We start from the raw sequence: 23,309 nt of genomic DNA on the forward strand, positions 1-23,309 counted from the left end.
TCAGAAAAAAAATACTAGGAAGAAAAGTTACCAAAAATCTTAAAATGAGTGACCTAATCCGAACTCAAGCCAAAATACAAGAAGATACGCTGAGACGTTATTGTGGTTCATCGCTAGAAATATTAGAAACCTAAAACGAACTCAAACTAGACTAACATTAACATATTTCATCTAAGAGATCTCAAAAATAGGATTTAATTACGCACTACAAAACTCAGCTACTAATTTCATACAAGTTTGTTAACTTTACATACAACACTCTAAAATCATAAAAAGATGCAAAATAAAAAAAGATAACAAAACAATCAAATAACTAAACTAAAACTCTTGCAAGTTCTAACATAGAAAGCCTTAAACTCTATTCTAAGAAGAAGAAAAAAAACAAAAATTGGATACAAAAATAGATTCCAACTCTGGAGGATTAAAGAAATCCATAGCCTTATTATTAGAGTGAAACTTCAATGAAGGTCTTCGCTTTAATCTTGCCTCAACTGATGTTGGAGTTGTAGCTGAACACTCTTGCTCTTCGTCTGTTTGTCATCACCATCCTCAATCTTCTTATTAGTATTAATTACTTTCAATGGAGTTCTAACTAGTATTCCACCCACTATCCATTTCTTATTTCCTTCGGCTTCTTTTCCCTCTGCTAGTACCTGAGACTTCATGCTTAAACCCATCTCTAGAAACAAAGTAAGAAAATGAAATTCCTTGAAAATAAACCGGAACCCAAGTGAAATGAAGATGAGAAGAGTAAACTGGAGCCTAAACAAAAGGTGAGTTTATGAAAAATTAGAGGAAAAATCAAAATGTTTTGGTTGAGAAAGGGAGGGAAAGAGGAGAAGTTGGAGAAGAAGAGAGTTAAGTGGGTGAGTTAAAAGAAAGTCGGTCCGGCTACGATGAGAACGGGGCACATACTCTGACAACATGTTTGTTTTCACCTCTAAAGGTAAATCACTACCTACCTCTATGTAGAGATGGGACCCATTTTTTTAGGTGTTTGTTTTTTCCACTACCTCTACCAATATAGAGGCTAAATCTCTAATATATAGAGGAAATTAGATAGCACCTTGCAGCTGCTGTCGGCTAGAGAAACCTCTATCTTACTATGAAATGTCCATATAACCCTCCAACAAATCTTATTTTGACAATTTTTGTCCACCACCAAAACAAAACCTATCATTGTTTTCATCGTACTCACTTTTTTTCTCCTGTCTTTCATTTCTCTCTGAATCCATGGAGAGATTTTCTCTCTGAAACTCGATTCCTGAGGATCATTGATTATTTTTGAAGATTTCGTCTCCGTATCTGTTTAATATCATCAAATCTGTGAAGATTTGTAGTTTGGTTAATCTCGGTAAGGTATGTTTGTTTTTAGAATTCCTTATCTTGCATGTTGTTAAATTTTTTGATTTCTGTAATTGAAACTTGGTAGTAATCAGATCTGGTGTTCTTATTGCTTGGGTCAAATTTTGATTCAACATATTGTTAGGGTTTTGCTGATATTTAGCACCGTTTATGTATGAATTCATTTGAACCTGGAGTTATTTCCCACAATTTTCTTTTAATTGTTTCTATTCAACTGACGGGGAGGCAGCTGAGTTGAAACCTTAGTTCTATTGAGGTATGCAATGAATTTCTTCTTGAAGAGATGGTGTAAAAATGGTCTTTCACAACCCATTTTTCCAATCAAAAATATTGTAAATTACAAAAAATGGTATTGCATGTAAGTTGTTTGATGAAAGTTCACACAAACAATAGTTTCTACTGGTTGACGTTTTAAGTTTATACTCTAGTTTAGAGTAGTAGATTACTAAGAAGATATCTTTCATAATGTATGTACACGAGAGTTGCTAGTCCAACTGATTTGTGAATCATGAGTCTTATCTGCTGATCAGTTGATGCAGTATGTTTATTTTCTTATCTCGGTGGCATTGCAGTCTAGTAGTAACCGGTGGCATTTCTGTCTAGTAGTAACCATGTGACTAATGCTAGAAGTACACTAGCTGGTACTAGTACACACTAAACTAGTATAGTGGGGTCTAATTGAATATGGGTGGAATTTGCATGTTGTATTATATTTATATCTCCGACCAGGGTATCATTCATGTAGTCTTATATATTATTATTCAAAAGCACATTTCAGCCTTGCTTATTTTCTGGTAATGCATGTAATTGCTTTATACTACTATGATTGACTGATTGAGATACGTATCTACATATATATCCTATCTATAATTGGTTCACAGATGAACACCATTGCTCACATCAGCTCACTGTTTGAGCCACCCTCAATAATTCTTACGACGCTTGGTTTAGTGGTGCTTTATTCAATACATAGCATAATTATTAAATTTCCTTGTTTTCTAGAGTGATAGGAAAGCATTTGGTCACACATGTAGTAGCATAGATATAGTCAAGTGGTCCTTTATTCATCCAACTCCTACTTTGGTATGCTGAATTGTTGATACTAATAGTATCTCTCCAAGGTTCGATTGAATTTTAGGGTCCCCTACATATTTTTAGTTACAGTACACACCCTAAATATCTCAATCTTATTCCTTCATGCATTAAGTGGTCGTGGAATTCCGGTCCATGTTCTCCATTAGGTTTTTATCACATGCCTTTGTTATTTTCACGTGGCTTATTTCGTGTTTTTGACAAAAATGTAACAAGATATGGATAAAGCTGAGAGTTCTAAAAGGAGAGGGGGTGCGCATATATTTACAACTGTTGATGGTCTTTCTATGAGATTTATTGACTTGAGTATAGAAGAGGTTGGGAAGGAAGGGTATTCTGGAGCGTCCCTTAAACAAATGTCTTGGAAACGAATTATAGAAGCTATGAACACTGAGTGAATCTGTCCGTAATCCAACCTTCAATTTTCCAATGTCACCGCCAGGTAATTGCTATGAACTTTATGTCATTCATTCTTAGCATATCTTGTATTTTATATTCTTTCCTGCTAGATACTGCTGTTGTTATACCTTCTTGAATTCAAGGGTATAGTGACTGTATATTCATTATGCTGTGTATGTTCTGAATTCGAATCTAGGCTAACATTAGTTTACGGCCTTCACCTATGAAACTTGTATAATTCGTTTACGGCCTACTGGTGTGTATGTTATGACTGGCCACAGAAACAGGTATGGGAATTGTTCTTGACAAATCCTATGAAATTTCTTTGTTGACCAATTGTTGAACACATGCGAAAGCAGTAGCTAAACTAGCTAAATTATCACTGTTGTATATCTTTCTGTCTCTGTATTTGTGTTTTTTTCTTACCCAAACCCGTGATGTTATATATCTTGTTATCTACTGGTATTTTGCAGACAAGTATTACTTGGGCGATGCAGCATATACACATATGAAGGGTTATATGACTCCTTACTGGAATACAAGATACTGGTTACGAGATTTTATTAGTTATGGACTAGTGGTGGTATGGGACCTTTACTGGTACTGGTGAGAAGAGTTGGTAACGATGTCAAGGTGGTCATGAAGTGGTGAGAATGGGCAAGTAATGGTGGTGGGTTGTGAATCTTGGAGTTTCGAGAGATGGGGTATCTTTATGGGTCATCTGTGTTGGTGAGGAAGTGCAGGTGAAGGATGAATGGAGGTTTTGGTTTGGTCTGGGGTTTTGGTTTGGTCTTTTATTATTTTGTATTTCACTTTATCCGTGTAATGGTTTGAATTGTTGAAAACATTTTTGAATTTTTGAAAATGTTGATTTGAAATGAATCTTGGGATTTTTTAAATTGTATAAGGGTAAAATGTGAAATATGCAAATTTAAATTTAAATTTAAATATAGAGTTATTAGATAGTGGTTAAACACACATAAAATTAGAAGGCTCTGGGTAGTGGTATTCATATAGAGATAGAGGTAAACCTCTATGTAGAACCCTCTACTTATATAGAGGAGAAAACAAACATGCTGTTAGTATGGGTAGTGGTAGTGGTACTTACGGGTGTCATTTCAGATGGTGCATTTGCTTACAATGCTAGGCAGATTATAGTGGTTTAAAGTGCTTAGGGATGCTTGATTATTTTACATGGCACGTAGGCTATACTAAAGTTAGCCCATACTTTTTGAGAGAATTTTTTTTTCTTCTGTGTCCATACTTCTTGATTATTAACCTGTACTAGTTTCTCATCCGTGCGATGCACGGGTTTGTATCTTGCTTATGGAATATTTGATGCCCTTGTACAAAAACATAATAGAAATCAGTAACATATCAGTAAGCATGATACATATGTTACAAATAAAAAATCAATAAGCTAATATCCGAGTAGGTGTGCAAGAAAATAAGATAACCAAAATTAAAAGACAAACACAAATATGAGCTCCAAGGGACACACTGCAGTTTAGAGTGAAAGAAGAAATGAAAAGCTCTATATATTATCATTATCTACTGTCTCGATGGCTTTGTTTCCTTCATATTTCTTATGCTACTAAATCCTGGTCATGTGCAATACTTTTGCTTCTTTACAAGAAACCGAAATCATTGGGGTATATATAGAAACTCAAACCTTAATTTACCTTGACACTCCACAATGAGATGAGCTACTCCATCAGTGCCATCCAATACTTCATATATATTGAAGTATGTGTTTCATTTCGGGGAAACAAAAAGTTAGGATTCAAATAAGTGATTATATATACATCAAGTGAGTGTATATATGCAATTGTAATATTTGAGCATAGGATAAACCCCAAATGATCAATACCTCTCCTTCGAAACGTCATTCTTGATGGAGCATAACTGAGCATACAAAGAATGCAACTCTAGGTAGAATAGAGTTTAACTAGTTTAGTGACTTATAAGAAAATGAGTCTTCCTTCTCCCTGTCCACTTTATAGAAAACTGACCACGGATCACCTGATTTATACTCCATCATCGAGTCCTCTTTACCAGTTCGCAACTGGTTGTTTGTTAGCTCGTGCCATAATTCCAGAAAATCTATGGAGTCAGCTAGGTTTAATTTTTGAGAAAAACCGGTATTCCGAACACCTTCAGTTTTCATATAACTTACGGATACTTCATTGAACAGATCTTGGAAATCCTAGGATATTTATCCTTTAAAATGTAAAAAATGTCAGCATCCTTGAATTTAACTTTTAGCTCGAGGTGGTAACACCAAGAAAGGTTTCATAATGTAAAAGAAGTGCCAAAATTATGTACTCTCAAACGCAGTATAGCTTTAAAAGCTTGATGTCATCGAGATCTTATTTTTCGAAGTTGGAATGAGATCCTACATATATTTTTCTATTTTCTTAAGTAAAATTATATATTAGTTCTCTTTTTCTTGGTTCTCAACATATTATATGTGTAATATGTGTGTAAAAGCGTCAATTTTTTTTATAAATGGGCACCTAATACCTAGAAATCAAGTATTCATGTTCCGCCAGAACGCCACGACAATACAATACAATTTGACCTACAAATGGTGTGCGTCCATGCATTGACATGTTCTGTCGTTCTCAACCATAATCCTCTTTTTTGGAAATGAAATAAGAATATCATTCTACCTAATCCATCCCAAGCGTCTTCAAAATATTCTAGCATGTTTCATGGCACTTGCAATAAATTTCAATCTTTTTATAAAGAACTAACATGCAATTAGCAAGACCTCCTAATTGAAAATTCTTATAGCTAGTTGCAATAGGCCCTCACATTTTTACGCGAGAAATAAATAGTATGATAGTTTTTAGAAGACGATGATGATCTCCACGACCGATCTCAAATTCTTGACATAACTAATAATAGAGAATTCAATAACCTATTATATATTACCTCTGTGAATAGCACCTCTTTTCTAAAAACGGAATAAATGGGGCGAAAGTTGGGATTGGACACTCATGTAAAAGAAATACCCAAGATATAATGACGAACAAAAGTTTAATTTTTTAAACTCATGTGCATCCTGGACTTGCGCAAAAAAAACAACAACTTTCCAATGGATTCATATTTCCTCAATTTTGATGAATACTTGACATCTTCACACGTCCAATATTTAATCAACTAATATAGGCAATGTGGTATCTTCTTCATGAAGTATGTATCTAAACCTAATATAGGCAATGTTGTATACTTGACACCTTCACACGTTCAATTAAATCAAGGGTTATATCTTCTTCAAAAAGTATGTATATAAACCTAATATAGGGAATGTTGTACTCATCATACTTAGAGTTGTTTCAAGACACGCTAAAGTTTAGATAGATATCCTTTTGGCAGTCACTTCATCGATTCTGAATCCATTGACTAAAATATGCATGTCTTGCAAAAAAAATCTTTTTTCGTTTTTAGACATGTAAAAAATTATATCTACTGGAAAAACAAAAAGCTTTATCAAACTCCCAAATATATACTGTCGGAAAAACTACAAATAAAAACAAAACTATAAAAGAGCCAAAAAAAAATGATTCACACAGTACAATGTAAAAAACTAATTCGAAAATATACATTTTCAGAGCGTTCGTTGTTGTTGGTTTCCTGGTCCATTTTCTCTGATTAGAAATTTTTCTTTGCTTGACCTCAACATCCATAGGTCCAACCCTGAAATAAACCAACAAACGTAAAGGAATTAATAAAATAAAGGAAAATGAAGGAAAATGAACATGTAATGAACTATCCCAAAAGAATATTATTTTTCTTTACATCGTAAGAGTTACACTTAACCACCGGTAATGCACATGTTAGTGTAGGTATTCGAATTCATATTTAGACTCAAATAGTAACTCATATACGAAGTGGGGAAAGCAATCTCAGATGAAAGGGACAATATCAAATCATTTCATGGGAACGCAATTTGTAGTATCTTGCTATATTATTTTTAAAGAAATAAAAGTATCGACATGAATTATTATGAAATTTTTATTCTGCATAGTCCTCCTATAAGTTCATTTCCATTAAATAGAAACAACTTATCGAAATAATAAACACAAAACAAAGCATAAAATCATTTGTAACTCGAAAAAAGTTCCATTTAATATCCCACTCAGTAGACAATTCAACTTGTCAAATTGTATTTGGTGCATCTTTTAAAAATACACACATGATCATCTGAGACTACTAACCATGATCCAAGATGTAGTATTTACATGATCCTCTCTCGAATGTGATAACAATCATCGCCACCTTTGACTTATCGGAAGTCGGGTTATCATTGAAAAAATTCTCTTCATTATCTGTATAGATCGCCCACCGAATTTTTTTTTGAAATAGGAGGTTTAAAATCAAAGGAATAATAGCACAAATAAAAATCTCAAAAAAACATAGATAAGAAGTATGATAAAACAGTGAAAACTCCTACGGAAAAAAAGAAGGTTTAGTTTTATCACCTAATCTCCCTTTGAGAAGAGATATCACCAACTGCAAAACCAAAAAAATGAAAAATCCCTGGAATAACAAAAAAAAATAACGATTTAATATTTTATACCTAGTGTGAGTTCATTGTTACCATCGCAAAGCTTTAAAAGAACCATGACCTCTCATTACCGAAATTTTATTATTACCACTACCACAACATTATTATCATCAGAATTTTCAAAAGAACCGCGACCTCCCAGTGCTGCAACCAATGCTACATGCAAAACAAACAACAACAACAAAATGGATAAGAAAAAGAACCAAAAACTACATGAAATAAAAGAATATAAAAACCTAGTAAAAAAAATCAACCTGCAAGCTAGGTTTGGCATTTGTTCGAGAGCTTTATATATGGAGTAATCAAGGACGAAAATTCCCTAAAAGAAAAAACTCTACTTAGGAAACAACACCTATTCTTAAACGTTATGTAATCTTTAAAATATTGGATATCCAGTATTTTTGGATAGCCGCATTTAATTATTACAATATTTTTGTTCTAAAAATAACGAAAATATCCTACATGTCCAGGAAGTGAGAATGGTTTCTAAAATTTACATCTTATTTGTTGAAGTATTCTAGAGTAACCATGGCCGAAGATTCCATGAAAAATAACTCTATTTAGGAAACAATACCGATTCTTAAGAATTATGTAATTTTTAAAATATTTGATATTCACTATTTTTGGATAGACGCATTTAGTTACTGCGTTATTTTTGTCCTGAATATAACTAAAAGATAGACGCGTTTAGTTACTGCAATATTTTTGTCCCAAATTTACCGAAAATTTGCATCTTATTTGTTGTGGTATTTTTATCCGGAAATATTGAGTATGTTCCCTAAATTTAGGAATATGAATTTTTTTCTTACAATATTATTTTTTGATTTGTTTATGAAATATACCATATTAATTAATAAATCAAAATATTGAGATCTGTTCATTGTATTCTATTGGGTTGCAATTTTAGTTTTTCCTGACATTTTTTTTTGTTCCTCATATTCAAAGTTTTGCTAAATATCATGTCTAGTTCACCAACATTATCTATTAATGATTGTATCTTGACTATTGGGCAGAATTAGAAATCATTTTCTTTCTTTGCGGAAGAGGAGGTACGCATTCGATATTTACAGGTAATTTTCTACAACTTTATGTATTTTGATTTTAAATTTTAATCATTGATCAAAATTTGATCAATACATTTCTATTTACTTTGGAATCGTATATTGCAATTAGGTTAGTTTAATTGGTAGTAAAATATTTGGGAAATGTACTTGTGATTAATATATTTATAAAAAATGTAATTTGGACATTGGACATTTTTTTAATTAATTTAATAATTGATTTGATTTTATAATGAAATCGTGATGAAAAAAATATTTTGATGTGATTTCATTCGATATATTTAAGAATTTTAGTGTTAGATACATTTTTGGTAATGATATGAGATTTTATTAGATTTAACTATTTTAGGTAAAATGAATTATTGGATATGATTGGCTAAAATATATTGTGGGGCCGAAAATATTTTCCTCAAATTTTGTTGGCCGAAATTTTATTATATTACAAAAAATTTATTTATGATGGAGGCAGAATCAACCAGAAACTCCAATTAACCACGCCGCTCGAAAAACTCTATTTTTGTATAGAGAATTTGCATCTATATACAGTATTTATGTCCATATAGGTAGCCAGGGGTTAGATGATTCCAATGAACAATACAAAAAACGGGTGAGATGAGAATATATATACGGTGGAGGTGGTATAAGGATCAGCTACACCTTTGTTCACCGAATATAAACATGGGTAGTATGCACAGGCACACGTTGGTTCATGTGTTTTACTTCTCCAATATACACATTGATTAATGCGGTATAAAACGTACGCATATTCTCATTATGTATAATTCTATTATCTTTATATTATTTAAATTCGAACTTATTTTAATCCAAAGACTTGCATGAAACATATTGAGGTTTATGTAGATAAAAGAAAAATGGCAAAGTGGGAGAATTTATCATGTACCGTACAGTATCATGGTCTTGATAAACACCAAACTACGCTGAAGTAAATGTTTATCAAGAGAAAATGACAAAATTATATGAAAATATAAAAGTATTATCTGGTGAAGTAACGGTGTATCAAGAGAAAATGAACAAAACTATATGAGAAGATAAAAGTATTATTTCCAGAAATATAGAGAGTATGAATACTAGAAGAAAGCTTTAATCAAATTCTGAAAGTCTTCTGAAAATCCTAATAGTTTATTGAATATTTTATTGATTTTTGAAAGTTTTATAATTTTTTTATTAAAATTAATTTTGGAACATGGATCTAATGTTTCATATATGTGAGAATAAACTCGTGCGTAGCAGGGTGACAAACTAGTTTTTCCATGAACGAAGGTAGTCTAAAAGATACCTTGCTCAATCAGATGCCAGAATGTCACCATCCATGATAATAGAATAGTATTATACTAATAAATGTGATTATCCAGGTATGGTAAGAGATCTTCATTTAGCTTCCGCATGAGTCACTTAACATGCACTATCTTAACATGAATAGAATATGTCCACATTCATTTTTTGTCAAACTTCCAAATTTTTGTTTTCATTTACATGTCACTGACCTTCTGAGACCTTTTTCTTCTTCTCGTGAGCAACTCCATCTGATGCGACGACGGCTCAACCATACCAATTCAACCACGTACAACACCATTCTCTATTCATTCAGAACCATCTTCCACCAGTTCGATTTGCCGAAACAATATTTCCAAATTTGCATCAATTCCACTCGAATTACAGCTCACCCCGGCAACAAACCAGTGACCATCTCAGTTTCGTCCCTGTAATCTGATCCTGGTATAAATTGATCCCCTATTGGTTTCACTGGTTTGTTTGATCTAGTACCCATTCTACTAATTTATTCCAGTACTACTTTCACAGGTGTGTGCTGAGTCTGCTCCATCGATGAACCAAGGCATGTTTCATTCAATTCTGCAATTATTTGTGAAGCTTTCTCCACATCTATAGCAGTTGTCTTTGCTTTCTTTGACCTAGTAATCACTCCAGTTGGTTCTTGTGACACAGGGGTGGGCTGGTACTATGACATGCCAATTGAGAAACTTGGACGACTACAGTTGATTTACTGTAGTTTTGATGATGGTGTCAGCTTCTTCATCATTCAAATCTTCATTCTTCTCATTCTTGTCACCAATAAGCTACAAACTCACATGCTCTTCATTGACGAATATATCATCTTTGTTACTTGCTGTTAAAAATAATTCAAGATGCATAAATCAATTTTTTTTAAATATTCAACTTGTGCATGAAAAGTCAGAGTTTCATCCCTCGGAATGAACTCCAACTTCTATATTTTAGCCAGAGTTCATCTATGAGAATGAACTCCAACCTCTGCATGAAAAGTCAGAGTTCATTTACAGAATGAACTCCAACTTCTATATTATAGCCAGAGTTCATCCATGAGAATTAACTCCAACCTATGTATGAAAAGTCAGAGTTCATTTACAGAATGAACTCCAACTTCTATATTGTAGCCAGAGTTCATCCATGAGAATAAACTCCAACCTCTGCATTAAAAGTCAGAGTTCATTTCCAGAATGAACTCCAACCTGTAAATCTAAATTGCAGAAGGAAGAAAAAAATTTGGAATTCTTACCCAGGTTCACATATTGATCAATACTCAAAGGAACTGGGGTGTTATTTATTGGAATTGAAGGAAGCTCTTTTTCAATCATCTCATCAAGGAGATTTTGCTGGATATCACTTGCGTCAACTTCAATAGAAGGATCTCCAAGAGATAAGACAGGAAAGAGATGATCAAAACCTCCAACAGCTTCAACATCATCAGTTCTTGGATCTTGCATATCATTAGCCGGTTCCACATCATCTGGTACTGCTTGCATTCCTTCATCCATAGCAGCATCTGGCATTGCAATTCCAACATCATCATTCACATTTCCAACACCAGCTTTCACGGCTTCGTCCACACCAGCATCTGGTACTGATTGCATATCATTAGCAGCACTGTGCACTCCAACATCTTCATTCACATTTCCAACACCAGCTTCCACGACTTCATCCACTAGTTGATTCAATATGATGTTTATTTGATCACTCAAGAATGCACTGTTATGCTCATCAATGAAAACGCATGTACTCTGATGGTTGGTCTGCCATGAATTTCCCCACATTCCCTCCTTCATCTAGCAATGCATCAACTTCAGGTTTCTTTGAAGCCAAGTATATTTCAAGGCATTCCATCTTTCTATCAAGGAGTTTCTTTGAAGTTGTGGCTTCTGCAAGTGATTTGTCAAGGTCTTCCTGCCTTAACAAAAGATTCCTCCCCTCCTCAACATGCTTCGTTGTCAACTGTTGTATTTCTTGATCATGTTTACCTCTCAGGTCCTCTATTTTTTGAACATGTGTAGCTTTCATACTTTCTATCTAGGCGGTCATTTGATTGAATTCTTCCTCAAGCAACTCAGCTTTTGTCTTGGCTTTTTGCTTTTGCAGTAGCTTGTTTTCAGCATCAGTATATTCTTCCAAGAAATTTTGTGATAGCTGCACACACAAAATTCAAATAATCAAATATTATCAACAATTTTTTTGAGTTCATTTCACACAATGAACACACAATTGCATACTCAATAAACATTCCTTGTAGGTATCCATTACAAGGAATGAACCAGAATGTCAGAGGAATCGACATTAACAGTCAGAGTCCATTTTGTGGAATAAACTCCCAGTTTTCTGTTAAAGCAGCATAGTTCATAAGTGGGAATGAATACAATATAGTGGTACCGTGTTAAACTAGATTTTTACCTCTCCAATATCATCAACATTCATCGCTAAGTGTTTGCAAATGGTATCAATATTCCACCTTGCAAATCTTGGATGGTAGTCTACTGTTTTCTGCACCTTCCAATTGGGTTTTAATTTCTTTGAATGCTCAGCAAACCAAGGCTGTAAAAAGAAGAATTATACTAGTCAGTTATCAGCAACAATTCATTCAACATCAAACATCAAAATGAAAGAAACATAATTATGAACAATTTTTCATCTCACCAAAAAGTAAAGGTAACACCCTTCAGAAGAACCTCTTCTCAAGCTTTCCATCAAATGCTTGTGTATGAAATGCGATAGAGATACTCTATCTATTGACTCTAGGAAAGATAAGTACTCGGTGTGGACGAAACCTCCATCATCAGTAGTAAACAGTAGACAAGAGAAAGAGTTCAAACATGGTTACAAAATCTTCAATATATCCTCTATTCCTAACCAACTCAATGATTTTCTCTTTCAATTTTGTGTTCTTTATATCAGAAGCTTTCTTCCAGAAGTGTAGTCAGCCAGGTTTCTAGAGTCCAAGAAAGATTCTTCTATTCCACCTCCAGGGATACATGGTATTCCAAACACTAAGGACAACTTTTCAGGTGAGGATCTTAGCACATATGTTTTTTCCCCTACTTTGAAAACGAATGTATGATCATTTATATCAGGAATGAACTGGTGTGCATTGCAGACAACTTGGACAACAGGTGTTGACTTATTCCATTCAGTAGCAGCAATGTCCTCTCCAGAATTACTTTGGCTACACTCCCCAACGGACTCCTATACAAAGCATTTCTATGTTCTTCATTCAAAGCCTCATTTTCTGGAAGAGCTTTAATCTTATCAGCAAGAGCAGTGGCTCTAGCAAATCTACACTTTATCTTCTTATCTACATTTGTTTTTAAAGAAAAAAAGAAGAAGATTAATGGTTACTTTTTTGTAAATATTAACTGATAAAAGTAGATAAAGTGTAGCTGATTATACAATTTTTCTAGACTTCATTCTGGAAAATGAAGTCCAGTAAACATCAAAATAGAAACATGTTCCATCTTTGTCCAAAATGAACTCAGTCAAAGAAGAACCAACACAAGAAAAATCTAGATAATGGACTTCATTCTCCAAACAGAAAACTGAAATACAACTGAATCAAAAAACAGATCAAAATTCAACTTCAGAAGAACAATAAACATCAAATAGTGTTTTTTGTACCTTTCAATGGTATCTTTGCTTTTGATTTCTTTGTCACTGGTTCTTCTTCATCTTGGTTATCTCCTTCAAAAACAACTAATTGGATGTTTGTTTCTTCGACTTCTTCGTCTGAAGACGATTCAACTACTGTTTTCCTCCTCGGTCTCTTCATTTTAGGGTTTTGATTTCTTTAATTTTTCTACGGTTTTCGATTCTTTGGATTTCGAAGACTGTTTTGATTTCGATTTTGCGAAGTTTGAAATGATTTCGACTATTTTCGACTGATTTTCGGTGGATTTGAGTTTGATTCTATTCTATATTTGGGTTTTTGGAGAGAAGAAGACGAAGTAGGTTTCTCTGAAAATTGAAAAAGGAAATAGAGAGACGGTTAACACGTTTTTAGGGGAGTTCGTGTGTTGAAGGCGGTAATAGTTAGGTAAGGGTATTTTTGTCTTTTTCGTATTTTTACTTAATTATGGACCAAATGGTAAATGTGTTTTCTAAAAGGACCAAACCGTTGTGGGTCCGGGCATAAAAGGACCAAATGATATTTTCCCCATAATTTATTAAGCAAAAAAAAAACACGTAATTATAAGAATTACAAACAGGGGAACAATGCCCCCCACCCCCATAAACCAAAGGGGTTAAAAATAAAATAACTTCTCTAAAAGCTAAAAAAAACTCAAGAGACTGATAACTGAAAAAAACATAATCAAAGAAAAAAGACTAAACGCCTAATTTTCTTCACTTCCTTTACCGCCATTGATTTCCAGCATACACTCCTTTCTAAAAGAGTCATGTTCAATGAAAATCTTTTCTGATATTCTCATCATCAACTCATTTTTATCGACAAGAAGAAAGTCTCAAGAATCATAGAAGGGTTTAACGGAAAATGGTGGAATTTAATTTGGGATCTTCTTTGCAAGAACTGAGTTTTTTGGGTAACCAAAGATTGGTGAAAAGTGAAGAATGGTTTTGAAGGAGAGTTGAACAGCAATAACAATGGTTGTGTGGATCGATTAGAGATTCAAGAACACAATTGAGTTTCCATTATTGTGAACTGAAGATGGGTTTGTGGAGCAACATTTATAATCAAATTCATGGGTTTGTGATAAGTGCATAATTCATATGAGTTTAATGTCCATTCCATACTTGCTTTAACTATTATTCTTGCATATATTCGTATTATAACTCTTGTTTTCTCTTATTTGACTCAATTAGGTGAATCATCCAAAAAGGAGCTACAAAGTGCTGAAAATATCTATCGAGAGAAGTATTCCAAGTGCCCAAGTCCAAGAGAAGTTGAAAAAGTGCGACGAAAAGGAGCAAAACACTTAAAATCAAGAGACGGGACAAATACGGATCTTAATTCATTTAAATTAAGGATTTCTCATCACCATCTTTAATAGAATTGAAAGATAAAAATAATGCAAAAAGAATGAGGTCATTCCGAGTTCGGACGAAGAAGTTATGGCCAAAACGAGTTTTTATTGAATACCGAAGACACTAGGGTACGCGTACGGGTACGCATACCCTAGTTCCGAAAATATCTGCTGGAATTTGAAGTATGCGTACCCGAGTAGAAACACGTGTATAAACTCCTTGGGAGGCCTAAGGGCATGTTTGGGAACGTTATTTCGTTATTTTGGGTCGGGTTCTTGAACCGAACTAAATACTTGATGGCCAAGCAATATAAACCTATAAAAAGGTATTAGGTCATAGAATCTATAATCTCATATTATACTTTTGTTCTTCATTAATATTTTATGGTTTACCCCTTTAGGGGGAAACCGGGTAATTGTGTAGTCATGAGTAGCTAAAACCTTTGTTGATTAAGGATGAATTCAATGTTCTAAGCGTGAAGCTTTATTATTAATACAAATATATTGAGAGTTTTTATCATCATCATCATTTGTCTTTACCATATCTAGGGTTTATGAATGGTTCTTAGATTGATTTGGAGTGCACACTAGATTGATCGATTAATCATTCTATTGCTAGTGGAAGTTAGGAGATAAGTAATCATCGAATAACTCTTTACAGAAGTAGAAATCGCGAGACCTTACAGAGGGATTTTGTGGAGGAATCGTGTGTAAAAACAACACCAGCAAGTTGATAGACACATTTTTGTGTCTGAATTGTCCTTAGTGTCTCTATTGCCAGTGCTTTATTTTGTACTTATTATGGTATTTTTATGTTTGTGTAGGTGTTTTTGGAGAAATACACTTGTGTGGAAAAAGTTGCTCAAAAAGTGCTATTTGGACCCTTGGAGGACATTTGCTATACGGACCCCAGATTTGGCTAAGGGGCACCCAAGGTTATGCGTAGCCTAAATTCATCCTCAACACCCAAATTTATCCTCAGTACCTCAGTTGGGCACCTACTATTCGCACCCCTGGTTTGGTTAGGGGGAGGTCACCTTCTTTACGATTTGAAATTTTTTTTTTTGGCGGGAAAACAGTTGTGAAGCTGGCTGAAATTAGGGTTCATCTCCTGGACTGGATTTAAAGAGACTCAATCACTGGAATTTATTGTAATAGGCCTGTTTCGTCTTAACAGGCTTGGTATGCTCGATGGATTTGATCCAGTTGGGCTGGATAAGCTGGGAGAAGGAAAACAAAGAGTGAGAAGTTTCGGTCTCTGTTAATGACTTGCCATACAACATCATCTTATGGTAGGATTTTTGGCGAGTTTTAGGGAGATTAAAGCGTGTGAATTGGTTGGAGATATCCTTTTTCGATTAAACAGGACTGGTATGCCAGTTGGATTCGTCTAAATTTGGCTACAATCTCGTGTGGAAGCAAACAAAGAACACGAGTTCTTCACGGGTTCTGTATGTTCATAACATGTTCTGTATGTTTTTGGAGTATGTTGAGTCGCAACAGAGGCATTGTGGAGTTAAGAAAAGAGATTATACGAATAATTGACAGCTGCAGATGCATGGCACAGGCAAGAAGGGAAAGAAAATATTTTCTTTACTGCTTGAAGTATGAAGAGATTATTCGGAGTAATGAGGAGATATTCGAAGGCCTGTGTAGAGTGTTGGAGTATCAGAGAAGTTGAAGGAGTGATTGGGGGAGAGACCGGAGCAAAGAAAAGCGAGTTTGAGAGAATTGCTACTGCTTCCATTGAAGAAGATACGAAGAACATAAGACCACAAGGAGCAGTCGTAATTGCTACAGTGATTGCGACACATATTTGACAGTCGTATAAGCTACAGTGACTACGACAGTTTTCTTTTATCGTTTTCTGTAACAGTGCTTTGCAACAATTATAAACGTTGCAAACACCCGATTTTTATTATTTTCTCTCCATTTCATCTTTGTAAACAATTTTTGAAGCAATGAACAAATATTTCGAGCGTGTTTACACAATGATGAGCTAAACCCATCCTCTGGGGCAAAGGAGGAAGCTATTTCACCAATGAAAAGTGGTAATCTTTAATTTATGCAATTATTATATGATTATTTGCCTAGAAAAATAAATTGATAAAATGGTCTTTGTTAAACAATTGTCATTTCAATTGATGGAGCATGCTAGCCTAGGGTTTTGATGTCCCATACTTTCGATCTACAATTGTTATTTCTAAAAAATCAACTATTGCAATATTAAGAATCAATTTGAATGCATGATTTGCACGATTATAATTAGAGAATATAAATCACTTTGATATTGGTAAACAGTGGATTCCATAGCCCCAGTCTTCTCCATATTTTTCATATCACTTTTATTTAAGTTTGCTATATTTTTAGTTTTAAAAATTAAATCTAAAATCTATTGCTTTCACAAGTCTCAACGAAATTTTTACTACAACTCAATTTGAAATTACATCATTTTTTGGCGCCGCCGACGCGGACTTGTCTTTAGACTAGAGTTTTTAGATTTTTTTTTTAAAGTTTATATTTGTTTTTCATTTTTATTTTATTTGTTCTTCTTTACGTTTTTGGGTTTTTGTCTTTTCCTTACAGATTTTGGAATTTGGAATGAAAGAAAAATTTTCCAAAGCTTTTGGTGAATACTTAAAGATTTGAGTAAAGGCAAAGCGAAAAGAGCGAAAGAAAAGGAGAATAAAAATTAATTAAAAAAAAGAGAGAGTGAGAGACAATTTTTTTTTAATTTCTTTTAGATTATCTTTCTCTTTTTCACTTTATTTTTGTCGGACTTTGGGACTTTATTTTTTTTTAAAACCCTACGGAAGGGTAGTTTAAATATAAACTGTTTGCAGAGAAGGACGGCGATTACGATATTGCCTCGGCCTCTCGGATTCGTACATGACATAGGAGTCGTGGCCCGAGTCGACTTCACCGGTTCATCCCCCGTCTGGTACGGGAGGTAAGTTTGTCGAAACACTCGCGAATCTCCTGTCAGCGAGTTACTGTATTCCTTCGTTTGCATAAATGCTGAGGATTTGAAAACGGCTGCTTTAATTTCCTAGTAAAGGGCAAGGATTGTCCATACAAGATAAGGGTTCGGAGTTCATCACCGTTCCCTTCTTGTCCGCCTTAGGAAAACGAAACCAAACGCGAACCTAAAACTAAAATTTGACTAGAACGAGACCTATAGGGTAACGAGCTTAATAGGAAAGTCATTCGAAAAATATTGGTTACTCTTTTAAGCATGCTTCAAAGTTCATGATGGTTTCTGCGAGTTGAATACGCCGCCTTGTAATGCCGGTGAGGCCTTGGGTATCAAAGCTCCATTGAGCTTCCCTCGTCTCGATTCAACTTACTAAAATTCGGCTTGATGCCAGAGGGGTTTGCTTAAGTTGTAACGAATTCCCTTTCGAAGGATTAAAAGCTGATCTAGAAACAATCTAAGTGGAGCCATCATGCTTTTTGTTTGCTAGAAATCAGTAGGTTTGCTGTGGTGGAGTCAGCCTTGTTTGTGTTTGCATAGAAATTCCTTTCCTTTTAGGATTTCTTTCTTTTTCTTTTGTTTTTCTAGTATATGCCCAAGGTTATTAAAGAGCGGGCTTGAAAAAAAACACTCTAGGTCGTTTGATTAGTGATAAACCTAGTAGTTCTTCTTGTGAAGGCGGGGAGCTCGAAGACTCTTCTTTTGAGAGCCCTGTTTTTGGAAACTTCAGTTTTGAGAATCTGTCTCTTCGTGAGGAAAATACCCCTAGTACTTCAGCTGTGCCAGCAATGGAAACTTTGAAAGATTACATGTTCCCAATTAGGTCCACCCGAGCTTCGTGCATTAAATTGCCAGCCACTACGGCTAATTTTCGAGATAAAACCTAGTATTATTCAGATGATCCCTATGTTCTTAGGGAAAGATGATGAGAACCCTTATTTTCATATTAGGGACTTTGAGGAAATTTGTGGGACAATTAGAATAAAAGACCTTACTGATGAAGTCTTGAAACTTAAGATGTTTCCCTTTTCCTTAATAGATAAAGCCAAGACCTGGCTGAACAACCTACCGTCTGAATCCATTGAAACATGGCAGGAACTTATTGCTGCTTTCTATATGAAATTCTACCCTAAGCATAAAACTGCGTCTGTTAGGCAGAAAATTAGTGCTAGTGTGCAACAAGAGGGAGAGTCTCTTTATAGGTTCTTAGAGAAATTCAATGATCTCCTATCCCAGTGTCCTCACCATGGATTTGATAAGATGAAACTCGTAGATATTATTTATGATGGTTTAAACTATTCAACCAAATCCATGGTTGAGTTTATGTGCGTTGGTGAGTTCACTAGTAAAAGTGCTGATGATGCTTTCACCTTCTTAGGAGCTATCGCTGAAAAATCCCAACATTGGGAGCCCTGTGTTGAACCCCCCAAAAGACTCTTGGTCAATAGAAGTATCACCAATGTGGTAGATACAAGCTTCGAGTCTGAAGCTAAATTTGATGCTTTGTCTAGAAGGTTAGAAGCTTTGGAATTGAATCATCCTAAACATAGGTCTCTTGTTGAACCTGATGATAGGTTTAGAGCCTCTCAAGTGTCTAGTTGTGGAGTAGAACCCAATAACTCGTTTTGGGAAGGTAAGGTTAGTGAAGAGAATGCCCATGCTGTCTATAAAAATACTAGGTTTGAGAACCGTCAGAAGTTTGACACGTACTCAGAGACTTACAACCCTGGTTGGAGAAACCATCCTAATTTTTATTGGTCTAAGGGTCAGAATCAAGGACAGTCTAGTAATTCTCAGCCTCCCCCAGGTTTTGGTTATGCTAAGAACTCTTCAGGTCAATCCCAGTTTCAGAATGAGAAAAAGATCTCCACCTTAGAAGAAACCCTTACTATGTTAGCAAACAACCATGAGATGTTATCAAAGAACCACTGTGGTTTTCAAGAAGAAACCAGGCAGAATTTTAAGAATAATTCCCAGTCTCTTGCTAACTTAGAACTTCAGGTCGGCCAAATAGCTAAGTTTCTTAGTGAAAGAGAAGATGGAAGATTCCCTAGTCAAACTGATCCTAATCCTAAAGAAGAGAAATCGCACAATCATGTGAATTCTATAACAACCCTTAGGATTGGAAAGAAAGTTGACAACAAGGTTGCCATGCCTGATAGTGAACATGCTGTAGTTCACCCTTATGAGCCAGAAAATGAGGATACTGATAGAGTCTCCAAAGAGACCAATGAGGGTCCTGCTGAGCCCGGATTTTTTCCCAGAGCCCCATTCCCCCAGCTGCTAGTTCCAACTAAGAGGGAGTCCAACTTTAATGATATATTGGAGGTTTTTAAGCAGGTTCCTATCAACCTCCCATTGTTAGATGCGATTAAGCAGATTCCCGCTTATGCCAAGTTTCTTAAGGATATGTGTACGCGAAAGCGAAAAATTAGTGTCCAGAAGAAAGCCTTCCTAGATAGTCATGTGAGTTCTATTATTCAGAATACCACTACTCCTAAGTATAAAGACCCAGGGTCCCCTACTATTTATTGCACAATAGGTAAACACCGTGTCGAGAAAGCTTTGCTTGACTTAGGAGCCAGTGTGAACTTACTGCCATACCATGTGTACCTTAAGCTAGGACTTGGTGAGATGAAACCTACCCGGATGACACTTCAGTTAGCTGATAGGTCCGTTAAAATTCCTCATGGTGTGATCGAGGATGTTCTTATTGAGGTCGACAAGTTTATTTATCCAGTGTATTTTGTTATCCTAGATACCCAACCTGTCCCTGACTCACAGAACCAAATACCAGTGATTTTAGGTCGCCCGTTTTTAGCTACATCCAATACGATCATTAACTGTCGAAATGGTATTATGAATTTGTCTTTTGGTAATATGACTATTGAGCTGAACATTTTTAATATTAGTAAGCTACCCTATGTACTAGATGACTCGAGCATAGAACAGGTGAACATGATAGGAACATTAGTCGAGGAGTCATTACCAAACACTTTGTTAGAAGATCCACTAGAGAAATTCCTAGCTCACTTTGGGATTGATTTTGATGATGATAATGTGATTAATGAGGTGAATGCTTTGTTGGACTCAACCCCTTTGTTAGACACTAATAATAGATGGAAACCTAAGTTCGAACCTCTACCCATTTCTGAGTCTACAACCCGTTATGTAGGCGGATTGATTCATTATACGCATGAATGTACTAGGCGCATTGGACAATCCAAACGGCATAACCATCCATTCATACAACCCTTCTCGCGTTTTAAAAGCTGTCTTCCACTCATCACCTTCTCGAATTCTGATCTGATGGTACCCACTCTTTAAATCGAGTTTGCTAAACACCTTCGCTCCACACAACTGATCTAACAAGTCATCCAACCTAGGAATTGGAAAACGATATTTTACTGTGATTTTGTTGATGGCTCGACTGTCAACACACATTCTCCACGTTCCATCTTTCTTTGGAATCAGCAAGGCGGGTACTGCACAAGGACTTAGGCTCTGTCGGATGAAACCTTTCTGTAACATCTCTTCCACTTGACGACAAAGTTCTTCATGCTCCTTAGGACTCATTCTATAATGCGCTTTATTTGGCAGGCTTGATCCAGGCACGAGATCAATATGGTGTTGTATATCCCGTAGAGGTGGTAGCTCGTCCGGAAACTCGTTAGGGAAAACATCAATAAATTCCTTAATTAAAGGTTGGACGGAAATAGGGATACTACTTGCATCCGGCTGTTGGTCTTTGCTAATCAACACATATAGTTCTCCTGCATCTTCAACTTCATCTTCAAACTGCTTAAGCGTCAAGAGATTGGTAGTTTTTCCGGTAGATGGTTTAGGTGCCAAGTCTTTGCTGGGTACAAGTACTATACGTACTTCATTCCATAAAAAACTGTAGGTATTTTTATGTCCGTCATGAATAATTTTCCTGTCAAACTCCCATGGACGTCCCAACAACAAGTGACAAGCATCCATACTAGTAATGTCACACCATATTTTATCTTTATATTTGTTACCAATCGAAAAAGAAACTAAGCATCGTTTGTTTACTGCTACCTCATTCCCTTTATTAAGCCAAGAAAGTTTATATGGATACGGATGAACCTTGGTTTCTAGCCTGAACCGTTTCACGACCTCTTCGTCAATAATATTCTCGCAGCTTCCCGGATCAATAACTAAACGGCAGACTTTTCCTTCGATCGTACATGTCGACTGGAATATATTATTACGTAACCAGTTATCGCCCTCATCTTTACGTGGAGTAAGAAAACTTCTTCTTACTACAAAGTTCACTCCTGTATCTCCTGTAACTACTTCTTCATTAGGTTCAGCATCATCCTCAGGATCCTCTTCATATTCAGGTACCCATTCATCTACTTCATGGTCGTTCTCATTGAAAAGAGACTTGTTCATGCGTTCTACCTTGCGACAGTCAGTGGCTTTATGCCCAGTTTCTCCGCACTTATTACACTTGCCTCCAAAATAGCTGCCTGGAGTTTTATTTGGTGTCGACACCGAATTAGGTTTATTAACAATACTACTTGTTGATGTACTACGATTACTTCCTTGGGTAGATGCGACATTGTTACCCCAATTTGAAATCCTACGCCCCATTTGTTTCTCTACCTGCCTTGCCCTATGATGTGCATCCGAAATAGAACAACAGTCAAACATATTAAGTGTATCTTAATATTGCTGAGGGAGACCGCCTACATAATGTGCGACTCTTTGCTCATCTGACTCCGACAAATCGTTAAGAGAAAGTAATCGATAAAATTCCTTCGTGTACTCGTCTATAGAACGTGTTCCCTTGCGTAGGTTTTGCAGCTGCTGGTACATCAAGATGATATAGTTGTGTGGTAAAAATTCTGCTCTCATATGTTTCTTCATCTTCTCCCATGAAACTAACTTCTGCTTCCCTTTACGAGATCGTTGTAGTTTGTGTTGTTGCCACCACGAATTAGCCCTTCCCCGAAACATAGTTTCTACCAGCTGAACTCGTTTGTTATCTGGTACATCCTTAAATTCCAATACTTCCTCAACTGTATTCAACCATGAAAGAAACTCTTCCGGTTCTAAACCACCATAAAATTCTGGAACGTCCACTTTTATTCCGGCCTTCCAGCGCTCAGAACGCTCAGAGTCGTCACGTCGGATAATCCTACCTTCACGGCGTCTTCTACCAAAAGGGTTGGTATTATCCCTTTCTTCTTCGTTGGTATTATCCCCTTCTTCTTCGTCTTCTTCGTCTTCTTCTTCATGTTGAATATTATTCTGACCTATCATCACTCGGATTTCATTCAATATTTCTTCCTTCATCATATTATACTCAATTTGATCAACTCCCTGGCCTCGACCACGACCTCGTCCGCGTCCTCGACCAATTGCTAGTCTTGGCATATTACTAACCCTAGAATCGAATTGGCTCTGATACCAACTGATGCAGCGGATAATGGTGAAAGTGAAGAATAGAGAAGTGTTGTTCAGACTTCAAATATTCCTAGGAATATTGACTATGAACATTGATAAATATCTAGACT

General features: G+C 35.6%; 1 protein-coding gene and 2 long non-coding RNA genes across 3 annotated transcripts; 1 reads left to right on the plus strand and 2 right to left on the minus strand.

The window, feature by feature from the left end:
• Nucleotides 1–1,189: 1,189 nt before the first annotated feature.
• Nucleotides 1,190–3,738, plus strand: LOC113317372. Its single transcript, XR_003343476.1, has 3 exons — nucleotides 1,190–1,359; nucleotides 2,674–2,899; nucleotides 3,330–3,738. It is a non-coding gene; the product is annotated as an uncharacterized LOC113317372 (long non-coding RNA).
• Nucleotides 3,739–6,408: 2,670 nt separating this feature from the next.
• On the minus strand, nucleotides 6,409–7,774 carry LOC113317666. Its single transcript, XR_003343822.1, has 4 exons — nucleotides 7,684–7,774; nucleotides 7,442–7,585; nucleotides 7,080–7,190; nucleotides 6,409–6,558 (listed from the first exon to the last, which is right to left on the minus strand). It is a non-coding gene; the product is annotated as an uncharacterized LOC113317666 (long non-coding RNA).
• Nucleotides 7,775–20,904: 13,130 nt separating this feature from the next.
• On the minus strand, nucleotides 20,905–22,443 carry LOC113316023. The gene has a single exon (XM_026564257.1). It carries the CDS (start codon nucleotides 22,441–22,443, stop codon nucleotides 20,905–20,907), a length of 1,539 nt encoding a protein of 512 aa, XP_026420042.1.
• Nucleotides 22,444–23,309: the final 866 nt, after the last annotated feature.

This window comes from Papaver somniferum, chromosome 10, assembly GCF_003573695.1.
Source record: "Papaver somniferum cultivar HN1 chromosome 10, ASM357369v1, whole genome shotgun sequence".
In the NCBI taxonomy this organism is placed as follows: Eukaryota; Viridiplantae; Streptophyta; class Magnoliopsida; order Ranunculales; family Papaveraceae; genus Papaver; species Papaver somniferum.